Genomic DNA, 17023 nt, shown 5'->3' with positions numbered 1-17023 from the left:
TCTGCAACTTGTATTTTTTATTATTGCAACCAACTGGAAGACAATACATCACATAAACATCATTGCAGTTTTTCAGAAAATGGAAAACAAAATAAAACAACATTTATATATTTTTTGCCACGGTATTGGACAACGTTGATATTTACATGTAGTGATGAAATAGGTCTTGAAATCATTCTTTGGCAATATGATTGCACAATAAGGAGAGAATTGAACATTTACTGAAAAAACCAACACCTGGGTGTACTCTGCATCACATCTCACAGATCAATAACAGTTTTGCATTTTGACATCTCTAACCTATGGCTTTCCAATATTCAGCTCAGACAGTCACCAAAAAATAATGGCAGTATTGTAGATAATTTTGTCAGAGAGAAAACAAAACAGAAAATGAAAATGCGCATAAAAACGTAGACAAATAAAAAATGGCAACTATTTTTCTTAGAGCGTTTCAGTGTGTGTTTGGCAGGTTTGAAAGAAACACTTGTTCTAAGGGGCTTGTCAGGCAGTGGAGTATATTTAGTTTGCTTTAAAATGTCCCATGTATGTATTTTATGTGTTTTTCCAGGACTCGTAGGTCAGGAGTTCATCTTTCCTGCATGTCACGGAGTGAGTCAGAGGGAAAAAAGCGGCTGCTAAAGCAACACATTCTACCCTCGACATACCTCTTGCCAGCTGAACACGTTATTAGTCACCACAACAGTGGATTGTTACTGCAAATACAACAGGGTGCTTGACCCGGGCCGCGGGAGCACTCAAGACAGATATCAGACGAGAGACGGATGGCACACAACACTGACAGTGTCTCCTTTTAGCCTATTTTAAATGTGGGCATGGATACCATACAAAATGTAAAGCCAGTGATGCATGCTACAGGTGGACTGTACCAGTGGATGGGACATGCATTTTTTGCCTGCTTGGCTCACCGACAATCACTCAACAGCTTAAACAAAACCCTGTGGGACTCTGATGCAACGACCAAACCCAGCCTATATTTTCTCCCACAAAGCTGCTTTTTATATGCAAGTGGGGAAAAATTAATACCGTAATGGATTCTTGTTTCAGTAAAGGTGTGCCGAATAATGGCGATGCAGACTCTATAACACCTCTGATGCAAAAATGTCAAAGCTCACTACTGCCCTTGTGAATTTCAAACAAGTCAGTGTTTTCATGACCCTAAGTGAGATACACATACACCCTGTCGAGTGGCAAAATATATTTTTTTAAAAACCAAAACAATCTCTGATCTCCATATTGGGCTCTTGAGATAAATCTGATAGACTGCGTGCAAGCTTGACATCCACAACGGCAGGTAATTCCTTTAATCAAAGGGTTAAAAATACTGTATGTAAATCAAAAAAAACTTTTTTTTTGTCATTTATGCCATCTCCTACATTCCTCTTTCTTTTCAATTCAACTACCAAGTAGCCTTTTTGGAGATATGAGGTTCTTCCAGGACACCTACAACGTTTCCCATGCCCGTCTGATCCATACATTTACACTAAACAATGCCGATGAAAAATAAGGACACATGTACATTTACACACAGGAGAGAGAGAAAACAATACTGTTATAAATAAAGACAGTTAACGTTCTGTCAACACATGTCAGAGACATGACAACAGAGGTACTGAGGGCAGGCAGGCAGGCAGGCACAATGTTAAAGGGTGTGTGTTCCTGTGCACACAAACTCACACACTCTACAGATGTTCTGAAATAACACTGGGGTTAACATTGAACACCTAAAAATCACTGTACAGGCAGAAGAAGACGGAAGCCCACCCCTAAGAGGTGATTCAGCTGGCCTACATAGCCTGAACCCGAAGCCCGGAGGTGGCACCCTCGGGCCTCTAATTGCAGAGTGATCTCCCACGTTCCTCCCTGAAGACGTGTCTTTGAAAGCCCGCTCAGAAAAAAAAACAGAACCCAAAAGATTCAAACGAAACGAAAAACAAAACAAAAAATATCCAATATAATCACGGGTATAAGAATTGGCGGCAAAACTTTTTTTCTTTCCTCTAGGATCAAGGTTTATATGAAAATAAGTCATGCTTCATGCTAAATACATTGTTTATCTTACATGATCTTTGAATAAAAAAGATTTGCTTTTTATCTTATTTACAAGCACCCATGCAATATAACTGAGAAAGTCCTGCAGGTCAAATTGCTTCAATTAAGAAAGGAAAAAAATAAAATATTTTCTAACCTTTTTACAGAGTTGTCCACATGGGACAAATTGCTTATATCTTTATGAGGGTAGAGTGAGGGTAAACAGACACAAACAGAAATCTAAACCCACAGTTTATGTATATAGTTCTTTGACACTGTCAAATGAATAGGAAGGTGTGGTAGCTACTGGTAGCTACGATATCTATACCAGGTGTCTACGTCTATGGACAGAAGTACTGGGGAAGTTTTAGGGACGTTTACATAATGCAACAACAACAACAAAATGAAGGAGATATTGCCTCAGACCCGGCACACTATCCATCTCTATGGTGATAAACATGACCTTTTTTTTTTTTATTTTAAAATATCTATTCTTAAATACTATGAGTGCTCTTGAAATAAACCATGTCTTCACCCATGATGCTTCTAAGTGGCGTTAAATAATCTTAAGTGCATGAATATATATCACATTGGGTTTTACAATTATTTTGACACTTAAGGTCATTCTCTCTAGCTCTCCTTTACTACTATGCCTTCTTCTTTTTTGTCAGCTGTCGTATCGGCTACATGAAGCAACCTGGTCGCTTATCTTTGGCACAGTCTCACATTTGTGCTCGTGGATGTAGGCGAGTGATGCTAGTGAGCGGCCGAGAGAGCTCTAAGTCTTGGGAAATAGGCTTGTCTCGTCGGCTCTGCCGTGTTTCCTGGCATCACCGCAAGATTGCTACAGATTCACATAGAAACAAACAGGTAAGACAAACAGCCATCTTCTGTGTTCGTGCACTGCGCGCTCCTCAATGTGATTCGCTTTTGTCGTGTTCAACTTGTCCAAATTAGTGACAAAACATGCTTTTTTTTATGGCTTTCATCCCCTTTTAAACAACATAAACAACAAAGACACATGAGAAATACCCATTGATGTTAGTGTTGCTGAACATGTAGGAAAACATAGATTTTTGATATTGCCACAAATAAGTAGGATTCACCTAATGCCCTGCAGATAGATAGAGGGAGATGAGAAGTGTCCGTTGAGACCAATGCTGTAGTAATGTTACCTGTTGACCTATTTGTGTATTGTATAATGTGTCTGTGTGTGTGCGTGCTTTGAGCTGTTATACCGTCTGTGTGTGTTTGCATGACTATGTACTTGTTCTATGTGTGTGTCTTAGTTTCTCAGGGCCTCTTTCTGCTCCTTCTGGCCCTTGGCGGTGCGGTTTGTGATGTTGTTGAGGCAGGCTCTGACCCCCGCCAGGTGGAGCAGCGACCCCGCCGCCTCCTTCATCTCCTCGTCGTCGCTCTCTGGCGGCTTCTCCACTGCCGCCGCGCGCCGCTTCTTCAGCGGCAGCGTGTCGCTAATGCCCCTCGCTCGGTTTTTGGTCCAGGGCAAACTGCTTCCTGCCAGAGTCCCAGCACCCGCCCCCGAGCTACGTCTCTGTCCGCGCAGGGGCTGCTGGGAAATGTAGGTAGCGGCGGCAGTGGTGATGTGAGAATCCAGCGGGATCTCCCGGGGCTCGGGTTTGACGTCCGATTGGATCTCCACGGCGATTATGTCGTCGTCGTCGTCCAGGGGGGAGCCGGCCTGGGAGGAGCACAGCCTGCTGGGGGATTTGGCGGTGCTGTAAGTGTGGTCGTCCTGGAGGTCTTCGCTGCAGGGCGGAGGAGAATAGCAGGATGGGCTGTCCTGTCCTCGGCTTAGATAATCTCCCAGGGATGATCTGTATGAAGCAAGGACACAGAGCGGGAGAGAATATTGTTACTCCTGCTGTCACACTGCCAGCCAGGTGGCCTGCCTGTGTTCGCTTCAAACACTGACGCGCCTCCAGTTTGCTCTGCATTCGACTGGAAAGCAGAAAAAAGTCCACGTGATAATCTATCACCCTCAAATTGCTCCCTTGGGCCTAATGTGCATATTTCTCAGGTCAGATTGGAACCTTGCATCTCCTAAAAGAGTCAGCCGTTCCTTTTAGAAATAAGCAGACTCATTTACAGATCGCCATCTATGCATTTTTCAAATGACACTCTGCGTTTTGAGCAGCTCTCACGCTCCCAAAGGTTGTGAAACTTGCTCAGCACATAAAGGTCCTTGTGAGCTTTAAAGTCAGACTGACACAGAGTCACAATTCTGCAGCAAAGCCATTTAACCACTGTCCACTACACACCAGCTTCTGCATTATATTGCAACACATATTTTGCTCTATTAGTCAGAAGACACTTTTCTCTGTAAGGCATTAAAAGACAGGGGTGTTTTCTGACAACCAATAAATCAAAAGGAGCTTCAGCAGCGTGCCCTGTCCCTAGGACATTTTCTCCCCTCAGAATGAGAGGGTTAGCATATTAATATCTTATAAGAAAAACATGCACCCCTTACAGTGATCAAATATTCACTGCATACCTTTAGTGAGACTTTGGGTATGTTTAATTCATTATGCGGTGCAGGCCATCACACTCTTATGCTTCTATGATGGATGTGCATGTCCGTGCATGTTCCAAATGTTCTTTGAATCACGAGGCCTCTCCCTCTAATAAACCTGTTTGTGTGTGTGTGTGTGTGTGTGTGTGTGTGTGTGTGTGTGTGTGTGTGTGTGTGTGTGAGACAGTTACATAAACACACCTGGATAAAATGTTCTGTGCAGTGGGGAGCGTGTGAATGCCTCTGACTTTTGGACACAATAAAGATGTAATTATGTAAACTATCAGTGGAAAATTTTGGTGCGGGGTCTGTTTTGTGTGTGTGTGTGTGCTTTTTGTTTGCAGGCTGCCGTGTGTGTGTGTGTCTGTGGGTGTGTATGTCTGCGAGGCAGTGTGTGCAGGGAAAGCCCTGACTGACATTCATTACACGATTAAGGGCAACAGGAGCAAAGTTTACCCACCTTATGGCCGAGGTTCTGCTTCCCACAGGGCTTACAGGTAGGGGTCTTATCACAGGGAAGAGTGCCTGGCTCCTGACACGGGCGCCATTTTGGATCACACCACGAGGAACTAAAAGAGAGAGAGAGTAGCAGACACAGGAACTTATACACTCAGATCCATGCCACATTAGACACATCCAAGACACAAATCAGTTTCACACAGAAAGGAAACACAGGAAAAGCTTCTCCAAAAACCCCATCGGACCTCAATAAGACCCGGGAGCAGCTCGATGAGCGTTCACTGGCCGTCTGAGGAGGCCAACAGGGCAATATTGATGAGCAAGGCAAGGTTAAATTGAGCGGGAAAGCGTCATAAATGAGTTAAGGCCGCTGCGAATCATTCAATTACCAACGACCGCTGGGCTCAGCTAAATCCAGCTTGTCTGATGCTGTGGGCTGAACAGCAGGCGACTAGAACTTAAAGGGGGATAACACAGATTTCAAAAGATTTTTTAAAGCTATCCACATATAATTGTCCAAATTCAAAAAGCAATAAAGGTTTTAGAATATTGAAATTTAAGAATGATCCCAGACAGTTTGCTAGTCCTAATCTGTAGATTATTTTCCTGATTTATTGTCCATAAAATGTCAAATAAATAGTAAAAAAAAATGTCCAAAAGCCCAAGTTGGCATATTCAAATTGGTTGCTTGTTCCGATTTAGACTTCAAAACCCCAAAACAGTCACTTTACTAACACAGAAGACAAAGACAATCAACAAATACTCATATAGAAGTGGCTGGAACCAGAGAATTTGGGGCTTTTTGACTTAAAAAATGAATGAACAGTAAAATGAAGTTGACTCGGTTGACCTCCAAGGTCAGGCTGTGTCAAGATGTATATTTGGGAAAGGCTGCAGAATTAAATTAAAAAAGTATTCAGTGTTCTCAGGAGCACAGTGTGCTCCATTATTAAGTGGATGAAGTCTGGAACTACCCAGACTCTTGCATTATTTGTCCATCTGGTCAACAGTAACCAGGCAGAAAGGGCCTTGGTCAGGGGAGAGAAAGTGGACCAATAGCCACGCTAAGTGTTTTTCAAAGAAACCGGAGAACCTACCAGAAGGGCTCCACAGCACTCCATCTAAGTGCCATTTCACTCCACTGAATTAACGGGCATATGGCAACCCACCTGGAGTTTACCAAATAGTGCTTTCTCTGAGCTAATGAGACAAAAATTGAATACTCGGGTCTGGAAGCCAAACAATTCAACTGGCAAAAACCAGGTGCTGCTTATCACCTGACTATCACCTGGTGTCACTACGCTGCAGCACGATGCTGGAACCGCTACACGAACGGAGCCAAATACTGACAGGTCCTCAAAAAAAAAAAGCCACAAAATGGTGCAAAGCTTCACCTTCCAGCAACACCATGAACCACACATCCTGGATAATGGACTGGCTTTGGAACAAATCCCTGACTGTCCTCGAGTGGCCCACCCAAAGCCTGGACTTGAAGCCATTTGAAAATCTGTGAGGAGACCTGAAGATCATGGTTTACCAACACTCCTAATCCAATCTGACAGCTGCTAGACGCAAGACTTAAAGCTGTATTTCATGTCAATACATCTACGGCGTACTGTTGTGACATTTCAGTATTTGATGTTTAGTACATCTGCATTTAAGGTCGCTTACTCACTTTTTTGTTGAGAGTTGGATGAAAAGACCAATCCCACTCACTGTGTGGACGCTAAATATCAAGCTTGAGCTAGTTGTTCAGCTCAGTCTATGGTAAAGACTGGAAAAAGCGGTAGCCATAGATTCAAATTCCCGATACGGACTAATCTCACTGAGTCTTCTCATGTAGGGGAGTTTTTATTACACATTTCTGAGTGCGTTTTCACTTTGCCATAATGAATTAGGTTCATATGCAGACTACTGGGGAAACAGGACTTAAAACTTTTAAAATGGCCCCACTTGAAAAGGAATCATTTACAACTCTACTGTGTCATGGGGAGTTTCTGAAGATTGTGGAACATTTTCTGGTTCACAACCAACAATGTCTCAGTATAAAAACCACTTCACCACCAAATGTTACTTTGTTTCTTATGCAGCTTCAGATTTTCCATCAAGGTCAAACTCTTGACTATCGTTTTCCTGCGTGCTGACCATTTTCACAAGACTGTGAAAGACACGGAGGGAGATCTACAGTCTGTATGTGCTTTCAACTCTGGAACAGCTGTGAATCTACACGGATATATTTACTGACTATGTTACAGAAGAGAACAGAGGAGAGGAGAAGAGAGAATATGTGTACACCTCAGCCAAAAGCTCGCATTACTGAAGGCAGGCTGCTCGCTACAGCCATCCCACCTCCCAGTTCAGCTGTCGTTTTTCATCTCTAGGGTCAGTTTGCATTTCGCAAATGACGGCCTGCTGTTTGCTTTGTCTGCAGCAGAAGCATTTGTCAAGGTGTAGATGCTAAATCCTAGCGTCAATACACTGTAGCTTAAGCTGTTTTTTTTTTTAAGTATGCTTTGAAATCTCAGTAAATTTATGATTGATGTTATGAGGAGAAATTGAATTTGCCCCAGGAACCACAAGCTCATTAAAACATACCACTTGTCACAGCGAGGCCCCCTCGAAAAACCATCCCACAACGTATATTTGCCTCATGTCGTAACACACAAAGATGAGTTATGATAGATGTGTTTGTCGTTTGTCATTGTTGCCGTGTTTCTGTAGCCTTTCCCTGGCCGTCTGTGTCCACAGTAATCTTATTGACTCCAGTTAGTGTGGCTCTGCCCCTGATATCTCCAGCTCTGCTCTCCATAACCTTATAAGTAGGTCCCTGCACAGAGTCTCTTTTATAATCTTGATCACTCGCTGCATGGTTGTGTGTGTGTGTGTGTGTGGGCAGTGCATTAGGTCTCCCCGGGTTGATGTGCACCACCCTCCCCCCCCTCCCCTCCTCCTTCCCCACCTCGCTCCAGTCAGGCTTTGGGTTGCCATAGCAACGGCTCCCCTTCCACATGCCACAGAGTGGTAGATCATGCATCAGCAGAGAAAGTGATAGAGAGAAGCGGAGGGAGAGAGAAAAGGGGGAAAGGAAATACCAAGCTCTGTTTGACACGGCCTCTCATAGCTCAGCGACACACTCCTGACCACTACTGTTTACCCTAGACACACACACACACACACACACACACACACACACACCTCCCTCCTCGCACAAGCGCAGACAACTCTCCTCTTATGTGTGTCTTCTGTACCTTCGCCTCACTTTGCTGTTTGAATTTCTCAACAAACCCTTCTCTTTGTCTTTCTAATTCCGTCCTCTCTTGTTGATTTCCTTCCCTCTCTATCGATCTCGCTGTCATCCTATGTATAGTGGTGACTCATATCTCCAACTGAGCGCGCTCGCCGTCTCTGCAGGTAAAAAGCCTGGGACATATGCTAAGGAGATGAGGTGACAAACTAACCGGGGAAAGAGCAGTCAGCGCTCCCAAAGCCGCTCCTCACTCACTGAGATTGAGCAATACATTTTACAAGCTCAAAGCAATAAAAAAAGAGAAAAAACACTCGGCTTGGTAGCAGAAAGCAGGACGCACTGAGGAAAAAAAAAAAATGTAAATACAGAAGAGAAGAAGTCTGTCTGCATCTCTGCCTTTTTCCTGGAGAGAAAATATCATCTAGTCTGTCTTTTTTCCTATGTCTGCTCAGCTGCTCTGCCTTTCTGTCTGCTTCCTACGTCTTCGCCTGCCGCCCGTCTCCCTGCCCGCCTGTTTTCCAGGGCAAGCAAAGCCCTCAGCCTCCCTCCCCTCTCCGCTCTCATGTGCCGTGTACGCACTCAGCCTCCTCTGCTCTCCTGTTAAATGAGTTCCACATGGCCCTGCAGGCTGCAGTCTCTGCACGGCTGGCAGAGGAGCGGAGCAGACAGGCACCAAATACACACAAGATAAACTCACACACACACACACACACACACACACACACACACACACGCACACACACACACACACACACACACACACACGTGTGGCCCAAAGGTTCAAAGGTCACTCCCAGCAGACCTTGAGAACGCAACTGTTTGAAAGTGGCCTCTCACTCAGTCAAAACACCCCCCCCCCCCCCCTCTTGTCTGTCTGTCTGCCTGTTTGGCTGCTGTGTGTTAAACTGCGTACAGAGTCTGAGGGCAGGATGCATACTAATGTTGTCTGACTGACTGGCTGGACTGCTGGTGGGCTGAGAGCGCTGGCAGTTTAACTGGACGGCTAACCGGCTTGTCTATCTGACACTCCAGCTGAGTGTCCAAGTGCTTGGCTGACTGACATGTGCTATGACTTACACTTAATTACTGTAACTTAATAAGCCTTTTAAACATCCCAACAAACATGGGTCAAATCAGGCTGAACGCGAACCAGCAGAGCACCTATGCTCCAACATCCTTTGCTGATTAGATCCAACTTTAACTTTCTGTTGATGCTGATGCAGTTTGTCTGAATTTTGGTTCATTTTCTAGGATTTGTCAAGTCGATATGTCTAAACATAATTTTAAAAAATCTAATCTTTTGACCTGCTATTTGATTCAAGCTCCTTGGAAATCTATTCGAGTCTTGTATTGCCTTGAAAACTCCTTCAGTTTTACGCATGAAGTTCAGTTTACTCATCATGAGCAGTTCAGCCAGTGAAAACTGTTGTATAATGTGAAAATAAAGAACTATGACTGTCCACATTTGTGTAGGTGGACGTCTATGATGTAGAACTGCAGTCAATGAGAAATCCGAGGCACTCTGATGGTGAATATAAAAGTCCTTTGTTAACTCATGATGATAACTTTGTCAAGTTGAAAAAATAACCCTGATGGGTTATTTGTAGTTGTGCTTAAGTCATTTCAAATGTTTCCATTATTTTGTCCTCCAACTGTACAGTGAAGTACTCTGAAGTACTCAGATATTTTACATGAATTCAAGTAACAATATCATTTATGCTACTCTTTAGCTCTACGCTACATTTCAGATGGAAACATCGTACTTATTAATCCACTCTATTTACTTTACAGCTAGTTATTTTACAGATTAACATTTTACACAAGCACCAAATGGTATATGATCAGTATATAAAATAATGAACAAAATAATCATATTCTATGTGTTCATTGAAGATTTTAATCATTATAGGTAAAATCTGAGTCTGGACGGCAACTTGTAACCATAACTGTCCAATCGTGTAGTAGAGTAAAAAGTACAATATTGTGTGGATGTACTTCTAGTCATTTTCCACCACTGCCACTCCTTTTCCTTTAACATCTGAATTATTAACTAGCGTTTGCTCTCTAGCTGTCTGTAATAAAGCAAACAAACAAAAGAAAAACTCTAATCTGGAAAAATGAAATGTGAGTCTGACCTTTCCTGTCATCTCCGTAGAATATTCTGAGTTTACCGTTCTGGTGGAGTAGAAGGATTTGTAAACAGATGTAATACAACAGACGCAAACCCAACGCATGTTTGAACCTTCAAAGCGATTGTGATGTGCTGATACGGTGCAATTAATAATTTAACAGCTGGTCAGTTTTTCTGTTAACTTGGATAAACCCTTTTCTTTGAGGTAAATAAAGCCTGAGAACAGATTTCTAAATTAATACAAGGTTCCTTTTTAGGTGACCTAAGCACTTAAATGAAATAGAAACATTTAGAGCGCGCAGATCCTCTATAATTTAGAGCTATTAAATGATGAACTTTAGGGTGATGGGTTGGATTAAGGACACAGCTGCCAGGCATTGTCCTTGTGTTCATCCTGAGCCGGTGCTGGGCCACAGGGAGAGGCAGATTTCAACCCACATCAGCTCAGAGCGGAGCAGCTCTGAAAGCTCTGGGAATGGGAGATGGAAGTAATAACGGAGGGCACTAACAGCCCCAAACTCACTCTCCCTGGCAGTCCACCTCTTAGCCCCCTCCCCTCCTCTCTTTTTCCTTGTCTTTGCCTCTGGCTGTCTGTCACAACTTCCTTTCTCCCCGCTGCCTCCGAATGTCATGCACGACCATTCGGCACCCTCTCTCCTTTCAGAAACACATTACACATTTAAAAAGTTTCCTTTTCTTGTCTCTTCCTGGCACGTGTGCACTCCGAGTGGGCCTTCCTGACTGCCTGCCTCTCTGGCTGACTAATCCATCTATCCGTCCATCTGTCCAGCCGCTCAGACACATCAGTCTCAGATTGTGCTCGTCTAGGGGGAGTCCAGGTTTTCAGACACTCTCTCCAACCACGGCTCCTTGACCATTACTACTCCATTATCAGCGGCGATGGAGGGCGCGCCGCAGACGCCTAATGTATCCATTTCCCCCTCCATTTAGGACTCGGCAGCCCAGCGAGCTCCCGGAGTGCTCACTGATTGGGATTGAATGTCCATTTAAACTGCCGTCCAGCCACCAGGGAGGAGGCCTGGTGGGGGGAAGGAAGAGGAAGAGGAGGGGAGGAATAATGGGAAATTCAAGGAAAATAAGGTGTATAAGTGTAAAAGAGTGGGCCTGTGTGTTGTGTTGAATGAGGAAAGGAGGCAAGGGGATTGCTCCCCAGCCTCTGATTTGAAGCTGAGATTTTCTCTCCCCACTCTTCCTTTCTCTCCCTCTCTCACTTGCTGTGTCTCTATCACTTATTTTCTTTCTTTTTTTTTAACTTTCAAATACGCCTCCATAGAAAAAGCGTTCCTCCTCTGGCGCCGAGCCAAGTGTCAGAACTCAGCACTCGGTATTCTCAAGGTGCGCTTCTAAAAAGAGGGATTTGGAATTGAGATGATTGGAGTTGGCACATCCGTAGAGGGTGGAGGGAGGGAGGGAGGAGGCGAGAGGAAGAGGGTGAGACAGAGCGAAAGAGCAGGAAGTAAAGAAATAAAGAAAGAAAAGAAGAAGGAGGAAACGGGCGGGAGATCACACACATACAGTGCAAGACTTGCGGAGGTGATGCGGTACCTTGTAGGAGAACTCCGTTCTTTCTGAAGAGGGGACTCCCCGACCACATTGGAGGACTAGAAAGGAAAAAAGAAGAAGGGATGGGGGGGTGTGTGTGTGTGAGAGAGAGAGAACGAGAAAACTGGTCAATCATTTGATCATGTTGCAGCAGCTAACCAGCCCAGCAGGCTTCATCACGAGGCAGATAGCAAGGCAGGAATTTGAGCCCATAAGCCAGTGCTTCTGATTATAGTGATTAGATTCCCGGGTGTCCCACTGTTGCCATTATTCCCTGTGATTACCTCGGAGAATTACAGCCTCGCCGCTGTAGTCCATGGGGGTAATTTCTCATGACAACCCCCCACCGCCTGCCACTGGTCCATTCACACACATTCAAAAAAAAAACCCCTCATCAACGCACACACACTGAACACGTACTCATGTCACAGAGGCATGGTTAAGACAGACACGCATACAGTGTGGCACGTTAAAGCACACGCTTACAGCCATGCTCTTGCAGCAAAGACACACACACACACACATGTACACACACACACACAAAGGAACACACAAACCCAGGGACTCGGTTTAGGTGATCATTGCACCACTAATGAGGGAGGTAATGACGGCATTTCTCACATAGACAGAGACATCTTCACTCACACACAAGAAGACAACAGAAACAGTGCTGCTGGTGAATCCATAATCTTAAGACAGAAGGAGAAAGATGGAGGGATAGGGGAAGATAAAGAGGGGGAAAAAGAGAGAGAGACGCTGTAAGAGCTTTTCCAGGTTGAGTGGTCTTTAGCTCCCCATTAGACAACACGTCTGACTGCTTCTTCCTCTTTCTCTCTGGAGCTAGACAGGCTGTTCTCAAACACAGCCACTGTGTGTCTGACAACATAGATCTTGGTCATATGCACACACACACACACACACACACACACACACACACACACGCACAACAGACAACAGACAAACAGGACAGAAAACACCTGGGGAAGCTGTGAACTCTGAAAAAGCAACCCACTCGTTTCCACTCATCAGGAGAGTTTCCTTTGTAATGTGAGTCCTGTTTTATGTTCTGCTAAGCTGCTGAATGAGAGGATTTGGACGTCTGCACTTGTGATGTGGCTCTCACCTCACCAGATGCAGGGGAATAATGGACTCACACACACACACACACACACACACACACACGGCTGCACACACACACACACACACACGCTTACTGTACATGCACACACACACAAACAGCAATACGAAAAAGCAAAAGCAGCGAACGCAAATTTCAGCCCTGAGCCACCTGCTGTTGCCATGGAGAGTTGCCACATTGCGTTGCCACGGCGATAACATATTTTTCCTGCGCTAACAGCCTGTCTGTTTTCCCTACCACCCCACCCCCGCCCATCTCACCCCCCCACCCCACTCTCTCTCTCCCTTTTTTTCACTCTTCCTGTCTGTCTCTCTTCCCATCCCTGTGCTGTCTGTCTCTCTCTCTCTCTCTCTCTCTCTCTCTCTCTCTCAACAAATGGCTTCACAGTGCGACAGCACCTGTCTTATACTACATGTGTTGCCATGGCGGCGTTCCCGTTGCCAAGGAGACCCTGTGCATTTAATGTAGTGGGCGAGGGGCTAAACTCGTGGCAGACGCTTGTTCTGCTCCCCCCCCCCCAACATCTCCCCTCGTCTTTTTTTCTCCAAGAGAGGGGAGAGGGAGGGTGGGAGGGAAAAACGAGAGGGAGAAATGGAGAGAGAGAGAGTGAGAGAGAGAGAGAAGGAGGGAGCTCCTCCCCAACCCCCTTGAGACACCCTTCCCTTTCCTCCTTCCATCCATTCTATCCTCCCCTCCTCCTCTCATCCAGATGCTGATGGGGTGTGAAGGAATGCACCATGGAGCTGACCTCCTACCCAGCATGCTCTCTCTCTCTCTCTCTCTCTCTCTCTGTCTCTCTCTCTCTTTTCCACACACACACACACACACAGTTGGACCAAAACACCTAAGTGCCCTGACTAACACACACACACACACACACACACACACACACACGCAGATACAGTCACACATATGGACACACACTCTGAAGCAAACTGCAGGTGGGGGTCGACTGGAGCGGTGTGAGTTATTATGGTCCATGAAAAACCAAGAGGTGTGAGCGACAAAGAGTAGAGGACAAAGAAGCATCATTACTCTCTCTCTTCCCTCACTCCCTCCCTCCCTCCCTCCCTTTTCAGCCTCGTTCTCCCCTTTTTCCCATCTCTTCACCCCGCCACTTTCTCTCCCTCTATATCCACTCATTCTCTTGGTTCATCTTCCACTTCCGAGTTGTGCAGAGCTGCTTGAGACAGTCCTTGACCTTAACATAATAGACATGCTGTGCAACCATTCACAGTCATTACACTTCATAACATAATATTCTTGAGAGTGAGGGCTCTTGAGAGAGATATTGTGTTATATTGATTGGGCCTACTGTGTTCCTAGATAAGAAAACAGTTAACGCATTCTTCCATTTTAGAGCATAGTCTGCACATCTGATTTAGTGGATTGTGCATTTTTAAAACTAGATTTATTCCCTAAACTTCTAATCCAACCCTTAAGACTCACTACTGAAAGCCTAACTTTATATAGTACCAAACAATAACCTTCAAGTTCTGCGTAACTTACTGTAGTAAAATGTTAGGTTTATTTTTTTAACAGTGTTGTTAATGCTTACAAGATTTAACATTTATGTTAGCCGACTTGTCTATTCTGATTTGAGATATGCTGAAATTGAAATGACGAGTTTTGTCATTTGTAACAAACACAAATAATGATAATAAAAAACACTTTGACAAAGCATCCCAACTCAAGGTCCACTTATTCGCGTCTTTCCCCCGGGGCTTTCAGCTGTACCATATGGTCTTCATCAGTGGATGGAGTTTTCTTTTCAAAAGGTTTTCAGTGAAATCAACATCTGTATGTCATCAGCTCCATCTCCATCTCTGCAATTATGAACTATTATGAAGACTGTTTTTTTTCCGTCAGATCTGTCAAATCACCATGTCTGAGGTCAAGAATGGACTTTGGCACCATATCCCATGACCATTTTGACCCACTGTAATCTGCAAACTCCAAGCACTTTGTTTATTGTCTAATATCATAAAAGTGTAACAGACTGCAGCTGCAAATTTTGACCTTTGTGTCCACAGTGCCCCTATTATACCAAGTTATTAGGGAAAGCTTTAGAGGGTGATATTAATTACCCATCGCCTCGATTGAACCCTGATTTTCCACTTCACCACCACATTTTCAAGTTACAAAATGTAAATGTAAATTCCTTCCAACTGAAAAAGTATTTGAAAGTTCCCCAGACCCAAGATAGTATTATATAAACTTTTAAAAGCCTAAGATAAATATTTTTTATTGCTTAACCATTATATCAAATTGAATTATTACAGACGTCATGTGCACAATCTTTTATACATTTTACTAATTCTGCCAGACATGCTTAACATCTTTGGAAACTTTGGGATGTGGATCCAGCAGCATTATTTTATAATTCTGGAGAGATTAAGGGACCAAACAAGTGGTGTTCATGTCTTAGGCCATTAGCAACAAATTGTGCATACTGAACATGCTGCGTGTGTGCTTTACATTGCTGCTGGCCAATTTCTAAAGCATGCCATAAATTCTTAGATTGATTTTCTACTTTCCAGGCAGCTGCTGGTTTCCATTAATCTAAGAATGAAAAAATCCCCTCGCAGAGACTTGAAAGAAGGTTCTTATTCAATCACAGGTAACATTTAGAAGCCTTTATGTGTTTTGTCAAAGTCATAGTTGAAAGCATGTGACATTTGGAAAAGTCTCCTTTTTCAAGCATTCAAGGATGTTCAAGCATGCTCTGACACCCAAGAGTCAAAAAGCATGTTCTTTTTGCCCAGACAAAAAGACAATAAAAAAAAAGAAGGCTGTGAAAAGGCGAATGTAATTTGGTCATTTCTTGCATTAAAAATGTTGTTCACCAGCTCTCACTGTCATGTTTTTGATGTTGGAGAGCGCTTTAACGCATCAAGCTGCAAACAATTGTTATGTATCCTAGGCAGGATGACTCTTTTCTACTTTTCTCTGTTTCTCTGTTAAATCATTGTAAACTAAACGTCTTTGTGTCAGAGAGAAAACATGAGGACGTGACCTTGGACTCTGGGAAACTGTGATACACTTTTTTTATAGACTGAAAAATTAATCAGTTAATCGAGAACACAACTGTCAGATTAATTAATTTCAAATATAAGTGTCACTTGCAGCCCTGATGGAAACCAATGGCTGCTGGAAAGGTAGAAGGGCACACACACACACACACACACACACACACACACACAGTACATACACAAATTCTCACAATGCATGCTCTTCAGGTGCTGCATCACAAGGGACCCTGGGCTCCACTCTAACCAAGAAATGGACTCTCCTCACTTACTCTCTCATTTCCCACTGTGTGTCAGAATGCAAATGAACTACCTTCCCCTTCCTCCCTCTCCTCCCCACACTCCCTCCACACGCCGACCTCTCCTCACGACACCCCGCCTCCCCTTCCTCCTCATGTTCCGAATCCTGCCTCCAATTTGTTCCACTTCCCCATACCTCATTGTTCAAAATGACACTTTTACATTTTATGGTGAACCAATTATTCTGTCTTACACAGTCCGCTGGCTCTGCAAGCCAACCTGCCCGGATCAACTGGGGAGCGGGGTGTTGTGGTGGGGTATTCGGAGAGAGAGAGAGACTGAGAGAGACGGAGAGGGAGAAAGAGAACAAGTGGAAGAAAGAGGAAAAAAGACGACTAATAGTGCCTCTCGCTAACATCTCTACGAAGATGAGCAGAGGAGCCGGAAACTGAGAAGTGAGCAAACAGAGAGAATGGAGGGTAGAGGAGAGGTCAGGAGAGGAGAGGAGGGGAACGTGGAGGAAACAACACAGGTGGATGCTGCGAAGAGGTGTGTGTGTGTGTTTGGGGAGGGGAGGGAGGCGTTCAGTGGCCGGACAATGAAGTGAATGTAGACAAAGGAGAATTTAATTGAATGA

General features: G+C 44.2%; 1 protein-coding gene across 1 annotated transcript in view; it reads right to left on the bottom strand.

Moving 5' to 3' along the window:
* Window positions 1–39: 39 nt before the first annotated feature.
* ches1 (checkpoint suppressor 1) overlaps window positions 40–17023 on the bottom strand; it is a 56236-nt gene continuing 39252 nt past the window's right edge. Inside the window, exons 4-6 of the mRNA XM_070849627.1 lie at window positions 11983–12038; window positions 5040–5148; window positions 40–3884 (exon numbers count right to left, since the gene is read on the bottom strand). Of these exons, the coding sequence (XP_070705728.1) occupies window positions 3335–3884; window positions 5040–5148; window positions 11983–12038 (715 nt within the window). The 3' untranslated portion in view covers window positions 40–3334. The remainder of the gene's footprint in view (window positions 3885–5039; window positions 5149–11982; window positions 12039–17023) is intronic.

The sequence above is a fragment of the Pempheris klunzingeri genome, chromosome 18 (genome assembly GCF_042242105.1).
Source record: "Pempheris klunzingeri isolate RE-2024b chromosome 18, fPemKlu1.hap1, whole genome shotgun sequence".
Taxonomy (NCBI): Eukaryota; Metazoa; Chordata; class Actinopteri; order Acropomatiformes; family Pempheridae; genus Pempheris; species Pempheris klunzingeri.
Note: the sequence above shows the minus strand (reverse complement) of the source record. Positions and strands in the feature narration are given on the sequence as shown.